This window comes from Lygodium microphyllum, chromosome 29, assembly GCF_053477565.2.
Source record: "Lygodium microphyllum isolate KBCC chromosome 29, Lygodium_microphyllum_v1.1.10, whole genome shotgun sequence".
Taxonomy (NCBI): domain Eukaryota; kingdom Viridiplantae; phylum Streptophyta; class Polypodiopsida; order Schizaeales; family Lygodiaceae; genus Lygodium; species Lygodium microphyllum.
Genome location: NC_141163.1, coordinates 102,718,702 through 102,734,450, shown reverse-complemented (window position 1 = coordinate 102,734,450; position 15,749 = coordinate 102,718,702). Strand labels below are relative to the sequence as shown.

The following is a 15,749-nucleotide window of genomic DNA, read 5'->3' as shown; positions in this document are numbered from 1 at the left end:
CCAGTGTCCAAGATTGATCAATAGATGTTGGTGCTTGTTTAAGCTCCAACTCTTTGGGAGGCCGTCACATATATCCTTGTTAAACATGTAAGCTAGGAAGTTTGCCACCGAATTTGTAGCATGAATTAGGTGCTTGGTACTAATCCATCATGATGCCTTACGAACCCTACTCTTTGTAAAGAAGGTGATGGCCTCTGGACGGGGTTTTGGTGGATTGGGGAGAGGAGGCTAATCTGTTACCGTGTTTGCATATTGCTCCTATATATATATACTGGGGGATGTAATGGGTGTAGTTGGGCAATGTTCTTTGAAAAGTCTCTAGGCCTCTCTAGAATCCTGACTTAAGCACAACTGGTATAAGTCTTTCTCCAACTTGGCTAGAAATACTCTCTTCTTCTGCCACATGAGGTGTCTGATGATTAGCTGTGTCTGCTTGTGGGTAGTGGATCCCAATGCTACCTCTTTTGTAGTTAACTTTGGTCTTGTGGCAGTCATCATCATATCAACTAGTCGGAGGTATTCCCTTGATCGAGGCTCTCTGTATAGGCATGGAGTGTGGAAAGGTTGCCCTTGCTTCTGTGTGCAGAGCCTCACTAAATTGCTAGAGGTGAGTTCTTGCAGTGGAATATTGTTGCATCCTGTAAAAGTCTGATGAGCTCCAACTCACAGATATCCTCTGTTCCTTTGGAGAAGAAGTATCTCGGGTATCAATGGATTGCATGCTAGGTTTGCACATTGGTAAATGGGAGATCCATACTGAAAGATAGATAAGCATGATCTACTGCCACGTCGAGGAGATGTGGTAAGACTAAGAGATCTCGAATATAGGATATAAGCGTCGATGGAGCAAGTATATAATCTACCGTGCTGGCACCATGTTAGTGGGGGTAACATGTAAATGAGCATGATAAGGGGTATCTAATATCTAGCTAGATCATTAAGCATGGCTAGTCCATGTGTTGTGCTCATATCCACAAGATATCTTCCATACTTTGTGACTTCTTCTATGTCTTGGGAGCATAGTTGTCCGAAAGATTTAAAACAGAAACGTTTCAAACCTGAAACGTTTCAATTTGGAAACATGTTTTGGGACAAGCGTTTTAGTAGATAGGGGTTTCCAGCTAGTTTTAGGTAACTTTCTAGGCACTAGAATAATTATTAAATTAATTTTTAGAATTTATATTCTAGAAGTTAATTTAATGAGTTGGATAATGTTGGAAAATGGGATTACAAGACTGCCACTTGGCAAAACTTGCCTATGAAAGTGGGAAAAGCGTTTTTGGGGGCTGGTGGAAGTTGGCAAAGCTTGGAGAAGGCATGAAAGTTGGAGAAGAATTGATAGCCATCATGAAGACGTCTAATAGTTGGAATAAACAAGATACTAGGTGATTGAGCACATTATCTATTTATAAACGAGGAACCAACCAAACTAGGAGAGTTTGCTTATGGGAGACACATAAACTCTTTTAAGCATTAATGTTTGAGTTTTGGGGTGGTTTACATGACTACTTAAGGTCTAATGAGAAATGCTTCTTTTTGAGCTTAACACCCTTTGCTTGGAATTGAAACACCCTTGGTAGGTTTGGAAAATTTAACAATTGATTGATCTTAGCATGAACATCTTCAAATTTGATATATCATTTTCTTATCAAGGATCATGCTTAATAAGGGCAATTTTTTGTGGGGTCTCCACAAGGGGAAAGCGTGGTGAAAATCTATTGTGTTAGTTGGATGGCTTAGTGTAACCCTTGTTAAATGCAACGTCTTTATTTGAAGAATGCTGGAGGCTGGTCTCCCACTTGTTGTGGCCTCTTGAGATACACTATTTTAAATGGCTTATGCTTTTTTGTACCACAATTGAGGAGACCTCTTGTCATATGTTTCTGGCTTGCTTGGTCACTTAGCACATATGGTCTCTTCTGTCTTGAGTTTAGTATTCAATTGCCAAAAGCCATATGCATCCTCAAGGCTTGGTTTTTGGAAACCCCAAATTTATAGGATCTTTGCAACCATAAACACTAGTGGTTTTTAACTTTCTATGGTTTTAGAAATATTGCTATAATTGGACCATCTGTAATGCTTTCATTTTCATTTGGTATCCATAGCCATATAGGTTGTTTGCGAGGTCTCCTTTAGTAGCAGTTGAGCACCATGGAGTATGTGGGTATTGTTACTTAGGCTGATCTAGCTCCCTTGCATGCTACCATCTCTTTAGACATTGTGTGTGACACTTAGTAGTCGTGCATAAACACATGTACAAAGTAGTATGCTCGACAATTAGAATTTTCACTTATTTATGAGATTTAACATTTCAAGTCAATGAAAAGAATGGACACTTAAAGTTAAATTATGACAATTATTTAGAAAAAGTACAACTATGGATGCATAAAAGAAATGGGGATAAGTCAAGGATTGAAGATAAGCAACTCGACCTGATAGTGAGGATAACTATTTCTCTCTCTCATAGGATCGTGCGAAGGATATACACATGCATCACATGCATATACTTACTATGCAATAAAACAATTGATTTCTTTACAAATCGAGAGTAATAAAAGAAAGAAAATCAGCCTTTCTTCATGGCTGATCAATAGTACATGGATATGGTTCTCTTCTTGATCTTGAAATGGGAAAATAGCTTAAAAAAGAGATGATGTAACAAATTTATAGATTTGTTAACTTGTAAAGTAGTGAGAGAATAGAAAAATTGAGAGATTTGATGAAGTGGAGAATAGTGGCCGAGATGGCTGGGACTAACTATGGGACTATCTTCAATTGTTATGTATAAGTTTACAACAAGGAAAATTGATATAGAATGAGAGAAAATGAGCTCTTTTTATAGAGAAAAGCATACTTAATGCAAAGAGAGAAAGTAGAATACAAGATAAGTGTTTAGCAGCATGTTTTGAGGTGAGACCAGTGGTGGGACACTTGGAAGCTTGAGGATAATTGTGGGCTTGTGTAAAGAGAAAAAGTAAAGTAGCACAAGACATATCTAGCCACTTGTCATGAAGTGAGACAAGTGGTGGGACAATTGGAAGCTTGAGGGACAATTGTGGACTTATGTCATAGTTATAGGGAATGGGTGGGATGAACCCTTGGGATGTCAGGACGTCGTCCTTGAGATGGATCCGTGACGGGATGCATCACTTTCAGATGTGAGGTCACGTTTTTGTTTGTCGCAAAGTGATGAGGCGGGACGTGAAATTTGACGCTAGATCATGCTTGTGACCGAAGGTTGGGATGAAATTGTGATGGTCGGGCAGTTGACTCACGAAAGTTTGTTAATAAACTTAAAAGGATTAAGCCTTATCCAGATGAAGCATGACAAACATTTGCGATTGAAGTATGTTGATAGGAAGGCAAGATGACACATTAGATTAAAAAATGAGGCCTTTAGTCGACTCATCCTATGACCCATGGTCCATCGAGTTAGAAACCACCCGACTCCCTTCGCTTTGGTCAGCTTTGAACAAGCGATATTAACTCGTTTGCTACAAACGTTCTTAACACTTCACTTTAGAACAATAACTTCATCCTCCAGCTAGCTGTGAATAGTAAACTCCATGCTTATAGTCCAGAGCTTGCCTCTCTCTCTCTCTCTCTCTCAACCTGCTTTAATCTTCCTCATCATCTCAAATTCTCATGGCATCAACATCTCGAGCACGAGGTAACCACTCTCGTCGAGGTGGTTATCATGGTGGAAGAAGTAGGAGGGCTGACACATGGTCTTGGTGGGATGAAGTGCATGCTGAGTGTCCTGGAAGTGGGGGAGGATCTCGCGCATGGACATGTAAATTATGCCCATATCGGTGCTCGAGTGGAACAAGCAAAGTTCGACCTCACTTTTTACACATTGAAGGATATGAGGTGCAATATTGCCCTAACGTGACCCCCGCAAAGAGAAGAAAGCTCATAGAGAAGGATGCCGGGCTATGAGCCTCCTCTTCTACGAGAAGAGCACCACGTGCACCAGTCGTCAACCCTGCTACATTTGTGACGGCATCGACCTCTTAGGTATCTCGTATATCATCTAGTGCTGATGTTACTTCATCTATTCAAGATACATTTGGGATAGGAACATTAGTTGGGTGATCCTCTTAAGTGACAACACACTCTTGATGTTGTTTGGGAGCCACAGAAAAAAGAGAAACTTGATATTGCTGTTGCATTTTTTCCATGATCACATAACCTTTAATGTTGCGAGGTCTGAATATTTCAAAGCAATGTGCAAAAAGATAGGGGAGTATGGTCCAACTTATACTCCTTCATCAAAAACATTGCGTATGGCATTGCTTGAAAAGGAAAGGCGAGTGGTGGAGCAAGCAGCTGAAAAGACCAAGCGTATATGGCAAAGGGTGTGCCACTCATTGCAGATGGATGGAGTGACTCGCGCAAGAGATATATCCATGGGGTGGTTGCTTATTCTCGAGGTGACATGTACTTCATTTCATCTCATGATGCTTTAGGTACAAGAATGTCAATTGATGCACTTGCTATTGAGTGGACAGATGCAGTAGAGTTTATTGGTAGAGATCTTGTTGTGGCGTTTGTTGTTGATGGTGAGTCCACAAATAGGGCTGCAACTGTTATTTTACAGAGTGTTTATCCTCATATTACAGTTTCTTTTTGCATGGCTCACTGTCTGAATAACTTGTTGAAAGATATTGGAAAGCTGTCATGGATAGAGCCTATCATTGATAATGCAAAATTGATGGTATCATTTGTGCTGAATCATTAGTTCTTGCGCCATGAGTTCAGCAAGAAGTTAGGTAAAATGCTTTTAAAATATTTGGATACTCGGTTTGCATTTAATTTTCTCATGTTAGGTCGATTGAGCTCATGTAGTGGTGCTTTGCGACAACTTTTTATTAATGATGAGTTTACTTCTTCGCCACTAGCTATCACTGCTATAGGGATGGAATGTAAAGAATTGGTAGAAAATCTTGTGTTTTGGGATGATGTGAAGCATATTGATGCTATGGTACAGCCAATAATGCATTTATTGAGGCTTGTAGATGGTATGCAGCCATGCATTGGTAAGGTGTATGAGGTCATGGACATGATGATGGAGAGATTGAAAGATTTGGAGCCTGATGCATATAGGTATGAGACCATCCATGAGTTGTGTGTTAGTAGATGGAATTCCTATTACTCTCCCTTGCATGCAACAACATTTGTCTTGGATCTAGAGTTTTAGGGGGGTGATCGAATGACAGATAAAGAAGTATCGGCTGGTTGGAGGGCAATATTGGATAGGTTGGTGCTTGATACTGACACTAAGAGAAAAATTAGAAATCAGCTGGCTCAATATAGGGAGCAAGAGGGCTCCTTTGGCTGTCCAGATGCACTTGTGGATCGATTCAAGGTTGGGGCAGCACTATGGTGGAAGGATTGTGGTACAGAAGGGCGTGTACTTAGCTTGGTAGTTAGTTCATCATGTTTGATTCATGTGACATAGTTTGGCCATTTGTGTACTTATCTTGGTAGTTAGTTCATCATGTCTGGAGCAATTGTGGAGCTCTTACAGCCATATAGCATCTAAGAAAAGAAATTGCATTGGCATACAAGAGGCAAGTGATTTGGTTTTTGTGAGTGCTAACTTGCGTACGCTTGGTAAAAACATGATTACAAAGGCGGATCCTTTTGTGGAGTGGGAAATGCAGCAGATAGATGTCCCTGTCCCATCCCATCCCGTCCCGTCCCGTCCTGTCCCCATCCCCGTCCCCCGTCACTTGTGACAATGACGCGTGTAAAGAGGGAAAGTAAAGTAGCACAAGACAAATATCTAGCCATATATTATGAAGTGAGATGAGTGGTGGGGCACTTGGAAGCTTAAGGGACAAGTGTGTTGACACTTGTTATTTCTTTATGACTTTCCTTTTTGCCCGAGACTATCAAAAAACTAAAAACAACTAAATTTAGCAACAATTTTTTTTAAAGAAATAGCATTTTTAGGCCAATTCAAGGCTCCTAAAATCTAGGGATTTCCTAAAATTTAGGGATCCCCCAAGATTTAGGGACCTTTATAGTATGGATATTCATGTGAAAGCTCTTTCGGGGTACATTATAAAAACAGTGTTATAACTCAGTAGTTCCCATGTAGAAATTAATTTCTTGACATGGAAGCTGCTTCTGAGTCTTGGCTTTGTTCTCATGAGATAAGGCTTGCAATCTTTTGGCTTTTTCTTACTGAAATTTAGGGGTGATTGAATTATATTTCCTGGAACTGTAGATGAAATAGGATACAATAACTAGTAAGGTTGACATAAGATATCTGTGTTCTTCATTAACTGAGGTTCTCTGAATGCTTTCTGTTAGAGGGCTGAATTCTCTTTTGCCTATTTATCCTCTGTTCTTGTTGTGGTTGACTGCAGTCCATTGCCATGCTTCAAAATCTGCGTGTGAAGTGGAAAATCAAAGGGCCTTTTCTGGTTGTGGCTCCTGTTTCAACACTAGGACACTGGCAAAGAGAGATTGAATCGCTTACCAATATGAACTGTCTGGTCTATAGTGGAAGCGCGGATGACAGAAACATTATGAAAGAATACGAGTTCTGGAGTTCTGGGAAAAAGCCCATACTGAAGTTTAATGTGAGTGATCACCTAGATTAGACATAGTAGTAAATTTAAGTGTGAGTTTTATTTTTTAAAGGAACTCCTTTCTGCAGGTGCTTTTGACAGGTTATGAGGTACTTATGAAGGATCACTTTTACCTAGCAAAGCATGAGTGGCAGTACATTATTGTTGATGAGGCTCACAGGTTTGCAAAATTCAGATGATTATATTTGCAAGTATTTCTGCATTTTAAGCGCCTTGGTTTGTAACAAATAATAGCCATTTGAGCAGCCCTATGATTTTGCAATTGAACTGGTTGCAGGCTGAAAACCAAACAGTCAAAGACATCTCGCACATTGAAGGAAATGTCTGTTAAAAAGGGAGGCTTGCTACTTTTAACAGGCACGCCTGTCCAGAATAACACAAAGGAGATCTTGTACGCTGCTACCTTGCCTCGGCTTATGAAACACCTTGTTGAAACATTGCATTTTGAAACAGCCAATCTGGCTGTAACTGTATCTCTTTACTGATTAGTGATTGCTGTAAGCATCTTTAGCAACTTGACTTCTTTGACAACAGCTGTTCATCATTTTGCATTCTTGTTGTGTGCAGTGGCCTCTTAAATATCTTAGATCCTGATCAATTCAAGTCTGAAGATGAATTTCTGTTGAAATATGGAGATATCAAGAATGTGGAGCAGGTAAAGGTGGTGTGCAGTAATCAGTACATACTTGCATCTGTGGAACTGATATTTGGGATAGTAATCAGTACTTACTTGCATTATCTAAGGTGAAAGACTTGCAAGATAACATACTCAAGCCACGACTTCTGCGACGAATGAAAGAGGATGTGGAGAAGAGTATCCCTTTGAAAGAGGAGGTCATCTGATTTTGTTGCATTTCTAATGAAGCGTTTTTAAGGTCAAAGATCATGATTCCTTCCACAATTGTAAAAAAAATCAGCTTTGTTTGCTAAGCCTTTGTCTTTTGTGACAGACAATTATATGGGTTGAGCTTACCCATGAGCAAAGGTCCTACTACAAAGGAATATATGAAAATCGGATTGCAGATCTTCTAAGAGGGTCTCAAAGCAGTAATTTGCCTAATCTTCGTAATGTGGTGTGTTTATAACCTTAAAAATCTCTCCTTGTCGGAATTCTATGTGCTCCCATTCAGTATGTAAGGTTGAAAATTTTCAGGCAATGGAGTTGCGAAAGCTTTGCAATCATCCGTTCCTTTGTGATGGGTTAGAAGAGCACTTGACATCAAAGTTCACTAATGGATATCAGGTTGATCAGGTAAACTTTGCTTTGGGCTCCTGTTTGTTGAGTTTTTAAACTCATTCTCTTCAGGAGATGGGTGGCAGGTGAAATTTGTTCAATGTTGCTGATGGTGTGCTATGCATGTTGTGCGCAGAAGGAAGCAAGGGTTGAGGTATCTCAGAAAATACTATGTCAAAGTTCTGGGAAAATGCTTCTCTTGGACAAGCTGTTACCCATGTTGAAGGATTCTGGCCATCGTGTTTTAATATTCTCACAGGTAAAATTGTTAGTGTCATTGTGCAATGACCTTGCAGCCACTTCCTTACTGAATTGTTTATATTTTTGTTAATGGCAGTTTACAATGATGCTAGATCTCTTAGAGGAATACCTTCATATGAAGGGCTATTCTTATGAGCGGATAGATGGGAAAATTCGGGGTTCTGAACGACAGGTTTTGGTCAACCTATTCAGCTTACTCACGAAGTAATTTTTGCTTATTTTAAAGGTTCCTGTGTCCAACTTTATTAGTTTGCTGCAGGCTGCCATTGACAGGTACTCTGCTAGAGGAAGTGAAACTTTTGTATTTTTGCTGAGCACTCGTGCTGGAGGTCTAGGAATTACTTTGACAGCAGTAAGAAGAACTCTGCTTCTTATACTCTATGCCCATAATAACCCCGGTGAATGAACACCGCGTCTCTTTTAACTGCAGTTAATAGATTCGTAGTTTTGTGAACTTGGTCTTATAAAATATTAAATTTGTTGAGTAGACTTATTTTCGCACAGCATGAGCTGGAAAGTAGGTATTGTCTTGCTAGTTTGAACATCATTTCTTCATTTCTGGGAATTATCTTAAAGCAAGCTGGAGCAGTTGTAATCACCTTGGGGTTTATTGACAAGAGTGACCTCTATAAGCACATCTGCCACTTGGTGGCATGATCCATTTGAGGTGGCATTGGTTGTAATAACTTTGAGGCTAGTGCACTCTATAAAGGCCATCTTTGACCCTTCCTGTCATCTGATTATTCTGATCAATTTTAGATAGAACATCAACTTGCCTTAATAGCCTTGCCTTTATTGGATAAGATCCAATGATTGGGTATATGGAACAATTAATTATGATCAGAAAGCACACAGTAAAAGAAAGAAGTCATGGATTGAATTGAGTGGAACTTTGTTCAGTATGAACATACAATGAAATGTATCAAGAATACCTTAATCGAAGCAACCTATGGCAGTCCTAGAGCTCAGAAGGTAGCACATTTTATAGAGAGAGCTCTTCATTACTTAACATGCATGGATGCTGATAGTTGCACTTTCTTAAGTTTGCAACAGTATGGCTTTGGATAGAAAATCAATGTCTTACTTCAGCCTTTTAAGCCATTTTCTTGGCTGAATTATGAACATTAAGGTGTGAGAATTTGAAGAACATCAGGACAGTCGTAGAAGGAACACATTTATCACTGATTTTGCAATTTAATCATAACCAATCATGCATTTACTGCACAAACTAAAAATGAACTATACAAGGAAAAGTCCCTTTCATCGTGTATGAACTCTAGACTAGTTGATAACATAACAGCTAGTTATCAAGAACTGACAAACTCTAAGAGTTTGAGGAAACGAGGAATGGATTGCTTTAATATACCGTTGCTTTTCAAGTTGTGCAACGTCACACCTTTCAATAGACTACATTGACAAAGCTTTGTGAGAGACAAAGAAAATAAGAATTCTATCTTCCTTGTAAATGAAGACGGTCTACCAAAGAACAAACTGCAAATTTTTGCAATAGATCAACAGATTAGTTCATGGCCTGTCAATCCATGCAAGTGGAATATCAGCTTCAATGTTTGTAAGCATGTCTAAAAGCCATGTAGATGGGGAACTAAAAAACTACACGTCTTTACAAAAATGAGAATATAGGATCCATAAACCCAAGCCAAAGTCTGACTTGGAGATAAGGGGATATAAGCGCAGTAAGTGTTGAGTTCAGCATATCCTCGTGGAAAATTAATTGGGCCAAGAGCTGTGGGCTAACTCATATAGCAAACTACGTGTTTCTTACTTTGTATTGGAGGCTCTAACATGACACATCTGACTTTCTTAAGGATTGTGAATGAAGCTCTAACTTGTAAAAGCTACTCATCCAATTTTCTCAAGTATTGTTAATGGACCAGGGTAGGGTGGATTTAACTTGGAGATCTGTGTGGACGTTGCCCGTGTAATTATGTGTTTATGCTCATTGCAATGGTTGCAGATTGTGGTATATGGTTGGCTAGGAAGTCACTCTCCTGTATGTCTGTGGAGCTTTTTTGAAGACATCAAGCTTTTGCTTTTGGCATTCCAGACAAGCTCAATAGATTTGGATCCACAAATTTTATGCTTTAATCTTAGGCAGAACTGCACACATATTCTGACTTAAAGTTCGGCTTGTCAAATATCTGGGTTTGATCACATAATTGCCTACATCCAGATGCCTCTTTTCTTAGGTGCAGATGATGCTCATCAATGGCAAGCTCTATTCTGCTACTGTAGATTTTCTTAGATGTGTTATGTACTCCAGGTCAGAGTCTTGAGATAGGACCTCATTGCCAGCCTGACTGGTCACTTGGCATGGCTAGACAAACCTGTCATTTGGAGTCTTGAGTTCCTGTCTGATAAATATGGCATTGAATATAGGCTCCACATCCTTAGGATCCTAGGGTTGTGCACAAGGCACATCAGAGCATGTGGCTGATCATCACCTTTCTATATTGCCATATGGAGGCTTGGCCCTGTCCTTTACGGAGGAGGGCATTCAACAAACACTGCTCTTACCCTCAGTAGTTGTTTCCTCCATCTGCCTTACTTTCTGTGAACTAGTTCACAAGCAGCCAAGAAGTTATCTTTAACGGACATTTGGTTAACTTGTGCTAGGAATCATTTCTTGAAAAAACTGCATGCGTGGAAAGTATCAATTCATATGTTCTGCCATTTACTATCCACTTTTATTGGCTGTTTGGTTTTGATAGTTATACTCATAGCAAATCTTCTGCAATTTAGTATCCGCATCTGGTTTCAATAACTATACTCTTTGCCATTTGTTGACAGGCAGATACTTGCATAATTTACGACTCTGATTGGAATCCACAAAATGACTTGCAAGCAATGGCTCGTTGCCACAGGTATTACGTTTGACTATTACACATGAATTTGCGTTTCCTTTTGTGTGTGATTGACACTAAAAGTTTTGCATCCTGTTTCAAATGATTTCTTGTATCAGGATCGGTCAAACAAAAGATGTTAAGGTTTATAGGTTAATAACAAGAAATACATATGAACAGCACCTTTTTGAGTGCTCATCTCGAAAATATGGGCTTGATGAGGCAATACTGGGAAACATCCTGGGCTCAGGTGCAGACATTGAACATAGCAAAAATATTGAAAGTTTATTAAAACGAGGTGCCTATGATTTATTGAAGGTGGGTAAGTGATATTTCTGTGCCTTATCTTTCAAGCATCAGGTTAATTATAATTTCTCTGGCTGAGAATGAAAGGTTTTTGCAATTTTCTTTTGTAACAAGAATGAATTTTTCATCTTGATGCAAGACAGGAGGAAGAAGAGGCTGATGCTGCAGCATTCCATGCCCAGAACATTGATCAGATCCTTGAGCAACGCACCCAAAAGCGGCTCATTGGGGGGTAACTAAACTGCAAGCTTTAGCCTTCTTTCCCCCTTTTGATGAAGGGGAGGAATTTTTGGTCTTCTGGTGCTTTTGTGCATGTAGTGACCGCTTTAGCTGCTTAGAGGTTTGACTGACTTGGCTGGGTGTACTGTTTCAGTCGTGGCAATAATTCATTCTCAGTGGCCACATTCATTTCTACTCCTGAGACTACTGCAGAGGAGATTGATGATGGTAATAATAACCCAAATTTTTCAATGGAATCTGGTCAGTTCTGGCAAGAGCTTCTTCCTGATGCCTGCCAGGCTGTATTAACTGCTGATAGGCGAGAGGAAGTTCCTTATACGGGCCCCAGAAGAAGGGCTCAAGTTAATTACAAGGAAAAGGGTGAAATGTCTGATGAAGGTTCTGATGATGATAAAAGTAACTCAGAAGTAAGAAAAAGGGCTACAGTTAACAGGCGTAGCAAAGATGCTGATGTGGAAGATGGGGTGAAGCAGTGGTCAGACAAAGAAGTGAAACGGCTTGAAAACCGCTTGTTGATGCTAGGGAAAGGACGTGAAGGTAAAACTTTGGAACTATTTGTACTTGAGGACTGTCTGGTTAAATACTTGTTGTAAACATACTCACTTTTCAGTGCAATGTGGCCAGAGCAAATCCTTGTTGAAGCTGAGTTGGAGCATCGTGGTCTTTCTGAGGTGCAACAACTTGCAGATACGTTAATTCAGTTTTGTCATTACTTTGTGGAAAAAGAAGAAAGTGAGGAAAAAGAGAGAAGCACCAATACAAGGAAGGAAAGTGGCTCACAGGCAATGGAACAAAATGTTGTTATTTCTCCCCTTCAAGCTATGCCAGAAACAAACATTAGCGCTACAGAGGATGCTATATCTGAAGGCAGTAGAAAAGATTCTCATGCTAATCCTGGAAACAAAGGTGAAGATGAACAGAATTCTCAGGAGTCCCCACATTCTAGTGAAAAGGCAAATATTATAGGGATACACCCCCAAATACCTCCTTTTGCTAGGAAGGCATTGACTTCCCAATACTTCTTAATGCGCCTACAGAAGAATGCAGCAAAGTAAGTTGAGCTTGATCATCCATGGTCTTACGTGCTTTACAATGCTGGTTGCCTATTTTTGAAGCAACAAAGTGCTCCAGCCAAGATTTTTAATCTTTTAATTGGTGTCCAGCTTGGCCTATTAATTGGAAAAAGATCAAGAGGAATCGCAAAAGAGAATGTTTTTGCTTGTGCATTTTCAGGTACTTGCAGATCCTACATGAGCGTGATGTGCTTTCTAAGGCATTGGCTACCGAGAAGTTTTCTCCTGTTTCATTGCCAAGGTATCAAAGCTTATGCTGCAAACTTGGCAGGGTTTTTCTGGACACCTTAATAGTAGTGAGAACAATGTTCCTTACATTATTGAGCTGGTTGTCGTGGCACAGGTCTAAAAAGCTTCCAATTTGGTGGGGAGATACTGAAGATCTCAATCTTATGCAAGGTGCTCTTAAGCATGGCCACAAGGAATTTACCAAAATTAGGTAATTTGTGACTTAACAATACAATGAGTGCATAGGAGTGGCATCCTAGATGGTATCAATTTGGAAGCCTTAATGAATGCTTGCTCTTTTTGCAGGGAAGATCCAAGCCTATGCTTTGCTGCCAGATTGGATAATGTGAAGCATGGTCTGACTGATCAGGTAATACTGGTGTAATCGGGAGTAAAATCTTAGACAGATTGGAGGGATGGTTTCAGTGGTGCTGGTGTATTTATGTTGTAATTCCCTGACAGAACATTGGCCAAAAGATGGAGTTCAAGGATGAAGTGCAAGAAGATGAATGGCCTCATGATTCTGTTTTGGCTATGAGATTAAAGAAAATCATCGAATGCCTGCCAAATGGGCTAAGCGACAGAGAAATCAAACGGAGGGCTGCAGTGTCAGAGGCTGCTAAGAAGCGCTGGTGAGGAGCATGGCTTCTTAAGAAATGTTTGTATCTACTTGCAGCTTCTGTTTGTTCTTCTCATTGATCATGAACTATTATTTGACAGGATGATAAGGCAAAGCCAAGAAGCTTTGGGAATGGCTTGTGGGAATAGCCAAATGGGATTTATAGTGTACATAGATGGTGTCAAATATGAGCAGCCTGTTTTAAAGCATGTGCCAAATAAGCTAGAAAATCAAAGTTGTGATTCTAGGTTGAATTCTACAGATCCTTTGGTTGGTTCTTTGAATCAAGATCAAAATGGTGGTGAGCATGACTTGCAATTCAGGCCATCCCATTCTGTATTGCCAACACAAGAAGGATCTCGTCAAATACAATCTACTGCATTGGTGGACACATCTGCTGGGGTGGTAGTACTGGAGGATGATGGTATACATTGTAAAAGTAGTTCTCATTTATCACAGGTGAACAAAGATGAGATGCTCCATGGAGTACCGTCAACTGTAAACCATCATTACTTGAGTGAAGCATCGCCATCAAATAAGGTAGCAGGAACATTGCTTCAACAGATGCTTAGTGGAACTTTGACATTCATGAGAAGCTTACAGGAACTCTGCTTTTCCTGAGTAATTTGAACTGACAATTTTGTGCATCTCAGGTACTGACAGATCCAGTGAATGATGATATGCTGATTGGTGGGAGTCTGGTAAGGCTCAAACTAGAAGTTTTACAATTATGGTTTTGAATATGCAGTTGTTGTTTATTTCAGCTGAATGATGTTACTCTGTGATACAAACAGCACTGCAGTTTGTCAAAGAGGAGATCCGAGTTGCTTTTGCCTGATGTGAGCAAGAGGCAGAAAGAATAGGCACACAAGCTAATATCTATCAATTTTGGCATCTTGTCTTCACCGTGTTCATATATATTGTGTGATAGTGGTATCCAACATGGAATGTAGTTGGGTTCACTTTCCTGAGTCCATTTTTGATTAGTTCTGAGGTAATGTCCTATCCAACTGATAGGACTGGAAGATGTAAAATACAACACAATAGTGCTTCTCTAGGTATAGAAAAAGTGCACACAGGCTGTGAGATTCTTCCCTTCTACAAAGAGAGAATTCTTTTGAATCCATTTCAACATCATCCTCTGATTCCCATGATTGTAAAATATCAAAGCCATTTTTGTATTTGACATTGTAATATCCTCTCTTATGGAGCTTTTCAGATAGTGATGGAGTCGCTAATACCACATGTCTCCCGTATATTACTACATAGCTCTGCAGATGCAACTACACCCTCACTTCTCCATAAAGGTTGTCGAAGTAAAGAAGGTTCAGATGCACAAGAGACCATCTGGCCAACAAACAAAAGGCAGCATTGAAGGAAACAACCAAAACTGCCATTTGGAGCCCACCAGAAATTACAAGGAAGATAGAACTTGATGGGGTCGTTAAGACTAAATAAGTCATGTAGGAATGATGGGGTCGTTAAGACTAAATAAGTCATGTAGGAACGATAGGATGGAATAGTTTCCATCCATTCAGTAGCCATCTCTCAAGGATGACACTTGCAAATGCCATAGAACCTGCACGTACAACGCTCCTAGCTGCTACTCTTAAGGACACTCGCAGATACAATTGAAATCTCAAAGGAACACTTGTAGATGCCATAGGACTCACTTGCTACAACAATAATTCATGTATTCAGCTTATATGGAAGTTCTACATGCATGTCAAAGTTTGATTGATTGCAGCTCTGATGAGATAATCAAGGATGTTTTAGTGCAAACCAACAATTGAGAATACTTTTTTTAAGATCCTTGTGTGACTAATGATCGATCTATACATCCATAGAGATCTACTCTTGAGAGAGGGTCCCATACATCCATAGAGATCCATTCATTCTCGAGAGAATGCCCCATACTTGTCTAGTATGGGACTCCAAATGGGAAGATGAATGTGATCACCTTTGAAAACCCTCCACACAAAGATGCATTTGCGCTAAGGGAGAATTATTTTGCACACTTGAAACGATCGTTCCATCACTTTGCACAATTATCCATGCACGATTAGATCTAATTTACTTTCTTGGTGACCCATCACTTATCTTAAACTATTTTATGATGGATCCTAATAGCAGTGCAATTTAGAAAGTACTTTGGATTAAAAGTTAGCCGAGTCTAAGCCATGTAGTAGGATTCTAATGTCTTGTAGTGGAGTTTACTTTCTAAATATTAGCCCGATCTTAACCATGGAATAGAATTGGTATTTGGGTAGCGAATTTTGTCATACTCGATGTGTCCAAACTAGGAATGTGAAAATGCTGTGAGAT

General features: G+C 39.7%; 1 protein-coding gene across 1 annotated transcript in view; it reads left to right on the top strand.

Moving 5' to 3' along the window:
- The window catches only part of LOC148010974 (uncharacterized), a 57,470-nt gene extending 42,284 nt beyond the window's left edge, over positions 1–15,186 (top strand). Inside the window, exons 3-24 of the mRNA XM_087671519.1 lie at positions 6,378–6,593; positions 6,671–6,762; positions 6,880–6,993; positions 7,170–7,257; positions 7,347–7,436; positions 7,553–7,675; positions 7,756–7,854; positions 7,973–8,095; positions 8,174–8,269; positions 8,357–8,449; positions 10,906–10,979; positions 11,078–11,276; positions 11,408–11,496; positions 11,638–12,041; positions 12,129–12,555; positions 12,738–12,818; positions 12,921–13,016; positions 13,112–13,175; positions 13,268–13,437; positions 13,526–13,964; positions 14,078–14,125; positions 14,219–15,186. Coding sequence (XP_087527645.1) covers positions 6,378–6,593; positions 6,671–6,762; positions 6,880–6,993; positions 7,170–7,257; positions 7,347–7,436; positions 7,553–7,675; positions 7,756–7,854; positions 7,973–8,095; positions 8,174–8,269; positions 8,357–8,449; positions 10,906–10,979; positions 11,078–11,276; positions 11,408–11,496; positions 11,638–12,041; positions 12,129–12,555; positions 12,738–12,818; positions 12,921–13,016; positions 13,112–13,175; positions 13,268–13,437; positions 13,526–13,964; positions 14,078–14,125; positions 14,219–14,287 — 3,294 coding nt within the window. The 3' untranslated portion in view covers positions 14,288–15,186. The remainder of the gene's footprint in view (positions 1–6,377; positions 6,594–6,670; positions 6,763–6,879; positions 6,994–7,169; positions 7,258–7,346; positions 7,437–7,552; positions 7,676–7,755; positions 7,855–7,972; positions 8,096–8,173; positions 8,270–8,356; positions 8,450–10,905; positions 10,980–11,077; positions 11,277–11,407; positions 11,497–11,637; positions 12,042–12,128; positions 12,556–12,737; positions 12,819–12,920; positions 13,017–13,111; positions 13,176–13,267; positions 13,438–13,525; positions 13,965–14,077; positions 14,126–14,218) is intronic.
- Positions 15,187–15,749: the final 563 nt, after the last annotated feature.